Source organism: Nilaparvata lugens, chromosome 13 (assembly GCF_014356525.2).
Source record: "Nilaparvata lugens isolate BPH chromosome 13, ASM1435652v1, whole genome shotgun sequence".
NCBI lineage: Eukaryota > Metazoa > Arthropoda > Insecta > Hemiptera > Delphacidae > Nilaparvata > Nilaparvata lugens.
In genome coordinates, this window is record NC_052516.1 from 19200759 (window position 1) to 19211345 (window position 10587).

General features: G+C 32.4%; 1 protein-coding gene across 2 annotated transcripts; it reads right to left on the bottom strand.

The window, feature by feature from the left end:
• Nucleotides 1-257: 257 nt before the first annotated feature.
• On the bottom strand, nucleotides 258-9316 carry LOC111058840 (peptide methionine sulfoxide reductase MsrB). Of its 2 annotated transcripts, none has more exons than XM_022346416.2 (3): nucleotides 8435-9316; nucleotides 7597-7769; nucleotides 258-1006 (listed from the first exon to the last, which is right to left on the bottom strand). In XM_022346416.2, the coding sequence occupies exons 1-3, from the start codon at nucleotides 8743-8745 to the stop codon at nucleotides 849-851; spliced, it is 642 nt and encodes a 213-aa protein (XP_022202108.2). In that variant the 5' UTR covers nucleotides 8746-9316; the 3' UTR covers nucleotides 258-848. The 2 variants fall into 2 exon arrangements, with proteins under 2 accessions (XP_022202108.2, XP_022202107.2); XM_022346415.2 differs by having other exon boundaries at nucleotides 258-1042.
• Between the last annotated feature and the right edge of the window lie 1271 nt (nucleotides 9317-10587).

The following is a 10587-nucleotide window of genomic DNA, read 5'->3' on the forward strand; positions in this document are numbered from 1 at the left end:
ATAATAACTCCTCTCCTCCTCCTCCTCCTCCTCCTCCTCCTCCTCCTCCTCCTCCTCCTCCTAATACTACTACTACCACAACTCCTCTTCCTTCTTCCTACTCTTCTTCTTCTTCATCCAGTTGAAAAAAAACAAAAAAAAAACTACTATGACAATTGAACGCTGTAGCTCTCACTTTTGTCACTCCTCAGCTACACATTCTCCTCCTCCCATCATCATCATCATCATCATCATCATCATCATCATCATCATCATCATCATCATCATCATCATCATCATCATCATCACCATCATCGTCTACTAATTGAAAATTGTTCACTCAAACAAAAAAAAAAAGAAAAAACAAGAAATTGCCAAAACGTTGACAATCCACCGGTGTAGCTATTATTCCTTCTGTCACTCCTCCTGTAACCGCTCTTTCTCCTCCTCCATTTCCTCCCCCTCCTCAGTCCTCCTCCTCTGACTACTACTGTCAACTGTCAAACCTCGCATTCTATTCCACATATACAAAAATACTATAAAAATTTGACATTCCACCGGTGTAGCTCTTATTCCTTCTATCACTCCTACTGTAAACACCCTTCCTCCTCCTCCTCCAACTCCTTCTTCCCCTCCTCCTCTCACTACAACCTTTTATCACTCATTCTAGTCCTCCTCCAGTTGAAAATCGGCCACTCAGATATGAAAAAAATATGAAAAAGATGTCAATCCACACCGTCAAAATTGGTCACTTGAAAAAACTAAAAGTTAACAATCGCCGGTGTAGCTCGTCACATCTCCCCTCCTACGCCTCCTCCTCCTCCTCGCCCTCCTCCTTCTCCTCCTACCCCTCTTCCTCCTCCTACTCCTCAATTATCAGCTCCACCAGCAGCGCCAGCTATCGGCTGGAAGTCAAGCGACGCACTGTTGATACAGAACCGCTTACGAGTCGGCGGCGGCCCGTCGTTGAACACGTGACCCAGATGCGCGTCACACTGGCTGCACGTCACCTCCGTCCTGATCATACCTGGATTTGCGATCAACAAAAGTAGGTTGGCGCCAACTTTAGCAGCAGAAACGAAAAGGAAGGAGAAAGAGATAGAAAATGAGACGAAACCAAGATCGGATAGAAACAGAAAAATAGACCAGAAGGTTCGAGACGGATAGAAGTTGAGAAATAGAGTTTATGAGCAGACCCAAAGAGTCAGGAAAGTTCGAGGACAGAAATAGTGAAAGAAAGTTTGTACGACCCAAAGAGTCAGGAAAGTCCGAGATGGACAGAAGTAGTGAAATAGAGTTTGTGCGTTGACCCATGAAAGTAGGAGACAGATAGAGTTGGTGGGGTGTGTGAAGAAGAGAAAAGAGATAGGAGGTAAAGTGAGGAGGAGGAGAAAGGAAGGGGAAAGAAAATAAGATAATCCAATTAGCCATTTCGTGCCGATACCACCGGTTTTTGTTTTCAATTCAATTTTTTCCAATCACAAATACACACAAACACGCAGCATACAAAACAAAGAGATAAGAGCAAAATAAGTTTGAAGAAGAATGGATTGAAAAAGTTATTGATAAAAAGATAGATAGAAAGAAAGTTAAAAGACAGAGAAAGTGGAGAAAAAAGACAGCAAAGAAAAAAGAAGAGCAAAAGAAGTTAATTGATGAAAGGTATGAATGGGAGAAAATGAGAAAATAAAGAGAATGGATTGATATATTTGAGTTACGAATAAAAAAGGAGAAAATAGGAAAACATGTGCAGCATAATAACATACTGAGAAGAGCGATAAAGTCAATTATTGATTAGAGAAGTCGATAATGAAAATAGTATCTAGTTGATAAGATAAGAAAGAAATGTGCAATGAAAAGTTGGAGAGGAGAATAATATGCTAAAGAATGGTACAATAAGTTGAGTTTTTTTATCTGATAACCTGGCGATGTTTGGACAGCAATGTCCACTCTACCACTTGAGCAAGGATGAAAGATGAGAAGAGAATAGTGTTCAAATAAATGAACATTCAATTTCCAAATTTCAATTTGAAAAGTCATGTTTTTTTCTGCGGATACTCATAATATCTTCAAGATTGTGCCTGTGTAATGACAGGGATGACGATGACTTATGAATGAACCTACAGTTTCAGGTGGGTTCCAAACCAACTGCAGGTGTTTTTGAACCTTATAACCGTCTGTTAGTGGGACTGGTCTCAAGCAGTCACCCTTCCAACGGGAGAACAGATAGCGCGTATCTTATCTGTGTGATACGATATAGTTATGACTGCGAGGACACTTCCAAATTATTTGTGTCAATAAGAACCGGATAACATTTTTGTAATATTTTCACTTGAAAATACAGGTATTTTTGTTTAAAATTCCTCAAAAAGTAGGATTGGAAAAGATTTGCTAGCTAGCAGCTATTCAATTCCTTATTTGAACTCAGTACGTGAATTTCAGGTTCAACAAAATTATAAAACCTTTATGAAAACAAGTAAGAGGAAAATAGAAAGAAGAAATTATGAAATAAGGAAAGTTTTACGAAGCAAAAAATAAGATACACAAGAAGCAGAACAAAACATACAGAAAACAAGAATTCACCACTAAAATACGTGTAAATTATGAACAAAAACTAAACAACATTCACACCATGCTAAGCTTTACAGAATGAACAAATATTTAGTTAATTAAGCTGAGTTTATCACTGTCTATGAACACTCTTTAAACACTGATAAACTAGGGTATGTGAACTCAACTAAATTTCTATTCTTTTTTTTTTTAGTGTTGAATTTGGAATTTATTTTTCATACTTTAGTACTATGATATTCTTATGTAGTTAAACGCTTCCGTGATTTCATGACTATAAGTTTGATCTTAGTTTCAGTGATAATTTAATATTATTTTTTAACTCATCAGGTCGTGTGTTAACTTCATAGACAATTCTAATGAATGTCAATTAAATGTATATGAAAAATGAGATAGAATTCGACTTTTTGAACGTAATCCTATTCAAATCCCAAAATATTCAGTTTTAAGTATGTTGATACATGAATGATAAACTCAGCTTATCTAATAACCAAATAAAGTGGACGACACCTTCACCAAGACTGATAAAATAAACATGAAATTGAAGGATAGAGAGGAAGAGAGCATTGAAAGAAAGAATTAAGAAACACATGGTTAAACAATTCAATGGATACAACCAGATATTAGCACTACCATATAAAAACATAATTTAGACACAATAATTAATTAATGAATCACATTGACAAAATTATCAAGCTTTCATCTAGCAGTAAATAATAACAAGATATTATTTTGTTATGAAAATAAACGATATAAATTGCATTGAATAACTTATTGCCGAGATCTGATACAAAAGTTACTGTAGATATAAAAGTTAAAGGTACTGTAGAAAAAATCTATAAGAAATGAAAAAAAGCAGGCTAGTACATGAAACCAGGAAATGAAATATTAAATTAAATAAAATGAAAATTGAGTAAATGAATGCTTTAAAAACGGGAATGAACTATAAAAAATATGAAATCGTATTATAAGGACCTATTGATACCGTATCTGAGATAGGGTAGTGCTAATATCTGATTGTAGCAACAATATTATTATGTACAAATATACAAATATACGACAGTAGAAATCCCATATAAGAATAATAATGATGTACCACATTTCATGCCATGCCATTTTACAATAATTTATGTTCAAAATAATTTTAAAAATGTTTTGCCACCTTTTGTAAATTATTTAAGACTTTAAATAAATATATTTTGCAAAACTGGATTTATCAGAGATAGATAAATTATTATAAAAGTAATGTATAGAGGGTTTATAAACATACAGACCTCTCATAGGTCTGTATGTTACGATATTATTGTATGTTACGTCTGTATCATTACGATATTATAGAGATATAGAACAATAAAACGATTCAGCAATTCAATAAGTTCATTGAAGAATAATCGTGAATGGTTATTTATAACGATTGAGAATCTAAAGAATGTCAATAAAATTAAATTTTGAAGATGAAGGCCCACAATATCCCATTATTATGTATTATATACAAATTAAAAATTTTGACGACCCTTATCAAAATTGGATTAAAACAGACAAATATTCCAAATTATCGTATCCAAATGAATCATAAAAATTTAAATTACATGAAAAAATTGGTCTGGTCATTCATTCAAGGTTGTTTTTGAACAACTCTGCCAAAAAGAACATTTTCGTTTTCCATAACGGAAAATCATTGTAATCAAGTTATAATACAAAATTCTAACTCACTTCTATAAACTCAATAATATAATTGCCAATTTTTACGGGACTTGTTCAGAAATAGGCGACAAAACATTCATAAAATTATTTTCTCCAGAAAATATTAGGCTACACAATATAAAATAAAATTCAAAAGATGAAGTTTTATATAATTCAACAAAAATAGGCTGAAATTTACATTTATGGATTGTTTGAAAATTTACATCTGGAATCCTAGTTCTTAAAAACGTACACCTGATTGCCCTAATGTACAATAATTTGCATTGTTCATTGTGATCAAATATTTATATGTACTGAAAAAGAATCAATTCATATAAAATGATTCCATTTATTGAGAGATACGATTAAAATCCTGAGTAATTGAGTCCAAAAAACAGAAAGGAAATCATTCACATCTGTAAATCTTCCATGAATATTTTTCAAGCACACAGACTCTGTGATGTTTATAAATATCTAAAAATCAACTTCTTCAAATTTCGCCTAATAATTTTGGTTGTATGCGGAGAAACCTCAAAAATTCTTTCATGGTTATTAATTAAGAAATACAAGTTTTCATTTAGTGAAACGTAGAACAAATTGTATTCAAGATTAAAAAGTTGAGGAATGTAGAAAAATCCAGACCAAGCCATAATCGAACCCGGGTTTTCTAATTGGACGCAAAAATCTATCAAACTACACTACTAGACCTAGACAAAAATGTAGAATTGATTTCAAGTTGGCCTAGATCAGAATTGAATCGCAATAGTATTACTTACAGATATCAACATTGTCCTACTTAACTCAGAATCTAGGGTAATTTTGTCTGGGGTCAATGCATTAGAGGATTGATTCTCAAATATAGATTTTGTTTGAAAAAAGATTGAATTTTAGAATAATAACCGCGACCTGATTTCTACATATTTCAATTGCAGTGGAAATTAATATTGATAAGGACAAATAATTAACGCTTAATTAATAATTGAAATAATTGAATTTGAATGATGAAATTTCAAAAACAATTTACAGGAATTATCAGATTAGATAGAATTATGATAGATATTTTTTTAGAGTAATAGGGCTTTTCTTTTACAAACTAAATACTGGGTAGACCTAATATGAAGTAAATATCATACAATAACTTATTAATTATTCATCTAGAAGTCAGTTCTAGATGAGACATGCTAACTAAATTAGTCATTCAGTTTGAAACAGTATTCCAATTACTGAGTTAATTATTGTCCAGTGTGAGTATACCGTTTTCAAATTTATAAATTTATTTAATGTCACAAATTATTTCAATTTTGTAGTAGCAGCAAATTTGATATTGTGATAGGAATTAATATTGAATGATAAAACAGTTATACATTATTATAACTATTAAAATTTATATTAGATCCTCAAATAACTACAGTACTACTACTGTATATTATGGTTATAATAGATCTGCAGAGGTGGCAGCATTCATTAAAGTTATTAATTGCATTGATTATACAGTATACTAGCATTCAACCGTACTTAGTGGAGGAAGTCAGATTTAATTCAACATTTACAGCACTTAATTTTTCAATTTTCGTCATAGCATGTTTGAGTTTAGTTAAAATTTGGATAACAATCTAGCATGTCTCAGATTTGGAGTGTATATGCCCTTCCATGTACCCAATTAGAAAAAGCAAGAGTTTTCTTAGCGTGAAACCTTACTGACTTTTGCATGACAAAAAGCAATTAGAAGATTTATCAGAGCGTATAACGCACAAATCTAACTCGAACAAAAGAATTGCTAAACAGTGTTTAAATGATGGTACAATAGGAGAATGTACTCTTCGCTAGATCTGTAGATTTTCTATTAAACTTCTTCTTTGTCGAGAAAACTGTAGTAAGTTATTGAAAACTACCCGGTCGGGGTAGAAATGTCTAACTTTGCTAAAAGTATATGTAATAGATTCATACTATTGTCACCCACTTTTTTATTTGATTGAAAACTACAGAATTTGGCTTAAAAATTCGTTGAAAATTGTATATTCAGGTATTAAGTAATTAAAATAATTCTAATCTTAAATAATTTAGGATCGTTAAGGACCGTCTGAAGATTTTCTGGAATTTTTGAATCACATACAAGCTCTTTTTTTACTTATTTTAGCGATTAGCGATAAGATACTCCTTCAATTGCAAATAAGCCATTCAACTCCCTGACGAGTCATTAATGAATGAAGTTATTATGGTTTGATGTGGAGCCATTATTGGGTCATTTTTTAAAAGCTCAACATGAAATATTTTGTTTTCATAATTTCTTGCTGGATGAGGTTCACATAAGAAATCCTAGGGCATGGATATAATGAGATGAGAGATAATACAAATTCATGCGCTCAGCGGGATTCGAACCCACACTTGTAGTACGCATTTTAGTTTCAAAGTTTTTCAGCCAATAGAGAACTCATTTAGCTCCTGATTTGAAATCAAGAGATTTTCGAGTAATAGTTTCTATTTTTCCCATCTTGATTACAATGGATTCAAGTAAATTAATTGTTTTTTATTTTAATTCAAGCAATCAACACGATCTAAAATGTTCAGTGTACTCCAAATTAATTTTTTTCTGGGACAAATAATTGTTGAGATGTTGATTTTCTAAATGTTTCAGTCTACTGAGAATTAATTTAGTTCTTGATTCAATAAACAATGAGTTGTGTTTTATCAGTTGGAATTGGGTGCATTTGAGAGAGTATACTGACAAAATGCTTGAAGGTCAGGGCCTATTACAATTGGGAGTTCCTGTACAATGACTCGACTCATATTTCGGCTGTGTGTTTTGTTGTTTCAAACCTGGGCTGGTTCCCACACACTGCCATATTGATCATAATCGTGTGTTAAGTACTGTTTTGTATTATGACACCATCGATCCCACAAGTGTGGGTAAACGATGAAGAAGAAGGTATGAATGTGGATTAGAATTTTCTTCAAGAATCCAAGGAATCCTTGAGTTAGGCCTATCTAGTTTCTACATTTTTCAGTCTACTGTAAATCGACTCATTTGGTTCTTGGTTTAAAGTCCATGAAATTTCTACATTTTTTATGTCTAGGTCTATTGTGAATTCAAGAAAATTTATTGGTTCTTGTTATAGAAACCAACTTACTCCGAAAAATAGTCAATCTCTCTGCAGTGAAATCATTTGTTTATTATTTTGAATTGAGTATAATATTGCTGATTCATTTTATTTCCTATATCTACTTGTCCTGCTAGTGACGCTCAGCATTTTGATTTTACATTTTACCCCTCTTGGTCTTCAGGGAATTCCAGTCAATTCGCTGGTTTTAAATCAAGGACTTTTAGAGATATTTTTTAATTTTTACATATTTTTCCAATGCACTTACCATTTGAGGTATCTTTGGTGAGTTTGATTTTCCCCTGATCGAGGACGTCATTGAAAGCTGGCCACCCACAGTGCGAATCGAATTTGGTATCTGATGTGAAAAGCGGTTGGTTACAAACTATGCAGTGATACGTTCCGGCCTCAGTTGATTTGCAGTACTTTCCTGTGTAGGGCCTGAAATTTATTACAATATTATTCAATAAGAAACTAAATTTGAAAAAGGAACAATTAATGGAAAACATAAAGTTGATTATAAATAACGGAGATAGTTTCCCTAAATGAGACAAGATGAATGTAGGCCTAATAAAAAAAGTGAAAGACCACTAGATTTGTCTTTTTTCTTCCATGCTAGTTACAATTATATTGCAAACATTAACAAAATTATTATTTAGTAAAGTTCCTACCTAGCCTACACTACTCTCACATTTCAGCGGGCAACAAAAAACAATTTTAATTTTACTGGGAATACTTTAAATAGGCTATTATATGTGTGTCTTGCTAGTTAAATTCTGAGTATGCAATAAACTGTAAAACCGTTTATGTAGACATAAAATATTAAAGTCAATCCATTCATTCTAGATTTTTGCTTCCAATTAAAACTTTGTTTGGAGTTGTAATAAAGCATAAATTTGATAAAAACAGCGATTGTCTGTCATTTACAGCAATTCAATAGATTTTATAATGTTGGATTAATACTAGATTATGTTTTTTGAATCGTACGGAAGATCTATTTGAGTAAGCTTATGATATCATACCACTTCAATAGAAAAATGGAAACGATACATAAATTTGTAACCAAACTGTTCAGATAATTTAAATAACTAATTCTACATACTAACCTTTCTGTTCCTTTTTCTTGAGTGACATGATATTGTATGGGTGTTAGCCTCTTCTTCAATTCTGCTTTTCTTGCCTCAGAATCTGACATTGTGCTCAAATGAAGATAAGACGATTTGTCACCTAAGAAATTTGGTTTTCGTGCAAGGTATTCAGAGTTACTAAGCACCTTGGAGAATGGACAAGATGCTCTAATAATTTTCAAAAGATTACTGCTAGTTTTGTAACCTTTCCATATTTGGAAACGAAAAACTGGATAAGATGCAGATGCTCCAAGACTGAACAAAATCCTTCCACTCGGAATCAAAGACATACGAAAACAATAAAATTGAAGAATTTGAAGCGATATAAGACTTATCACAAAAGCAAATCTTGAAAAACAAAACTGTTAAGGCCAAAAAGATTTAATCGTTTTTTATGGCGTAAATTTTTGTGTAATTATGAAAATACTTTCACAATCACAAAATAGCCTACAAACACAGTGAAGCTGAAGATGTCAAAACAAGCGTACACATACACACTCACACACGCGTACAGCAAAGATACAAAACAGACGATACGAAACAAAACATATGATACGCAAGAAAAATCGAATCAATCATTATTTGATGAAAAGTTATTAAAAAACAGTTTTCTTATGGATTATACAATTGTGGATTATAACAAATACTTTCAACTATCCTTTCCATCATGAAATATTATTATTATTATTGTTATAAGAAAAATTCAATATCAGTTTTCTAGCCTGAACGGCGCGAAGTTTAAATGTGAGGACAGTAGGTCACAAACTTTTTGAAAGTTGACAATCAAATAATTTTCTAATCAACAATATCAACAATTTCTGACCATCAAATTCAGTAATTCAGTTTTCTCCATCCATGATCAGCACTTGCTGGATATATTGCATCATTACGTCAAACTTTAAAACAAGATCGAGATGGGTGGCAAAACTCTGTATTGCCTCCTCATTCAGGGCGTAAAGCAGAAGGCTTTGCCCGAAGCACCCTCTCGTATAGTTTCCTTTTACACCATCAATAAAAACTCATTGAATAATGCGTTGTATCCTTTATTAACACAGCCACAAGAAAGAGTATCTGTTGTATATACCTACTGTAGGGTATATCTAATTACAAATCTCTCAATGTCTCTCTCAGCAATTAAAGTGATGATCCAGTTAAATTCAATTTTCAATTAAACTTGAAACCATTTTATATTGTATGTTGGAATCAGTTGGATTAACTCACTGTGAGCCTTTGTTTGTAGAATTGGAAATTCTCACTATTATTCACACTTCTCTTATACGAAGAAAAATCACAGTTTTAGAAGAGATGTATACTCTCATCACATAATGGGAAATAGAAAAATTATAAATTAATATTATATACATATGTAATCCTATGCCAACAAAACATTTTTGTAACATTCAATAGTTTTTTTGGCCTTTGTAGCTGGGATGCTGGCAGTATGAAGTGGAACTCACTAGTTTTCTAATAAAGGCATTAATAGTGAAAGGTGAACTCATACCAAATTATTCTCGCAGAGTAGAGATGCAACAATAAAATAATCATCAATACAAACCATGAGCGTATTATCATAGCCAGCTCTAATACAAGGCCCCGGCCTACGATATTGCAACATCGCAGTGTAGGCCTAGAATCTAATACATGATTGGTGGAAAAAAAATTAAAAATACCAGCTGATATTTTTCACCAATCATGATTCTAGGCCTACACTGCGACGTTGCAATATCGAAGGCCGGGGCCTTGTATTAGAGCTGGCTATGATATTATCCATTTAGACCTGTTTTTGTATGATAAAAGGTTAGTTTATTTGATTCAACCTTCCATTTAATCCTTTGGAATTTGATTATTCACATTTGTGGGCATACAAGGAAAATCCACCAAGTCCATGAAAGTAAATTTTTCAGGAAATCAATTTCTAATTTCTAACATCAATCATAATATTTCATCATAGTGATCTTTCACAAAATAATTTCATACCGGTACTGAAAGAAATTATATATTTGTTTGATAATAATTGATTATTTAACATTCATAGTTTAAAGATTTAATTGAAAACTAATAAGAGATCAAAGTTTGGAGAAATTGGTGCATTTTTCTTGTACGCCCACACACATATTGCAAACCACTAAGAG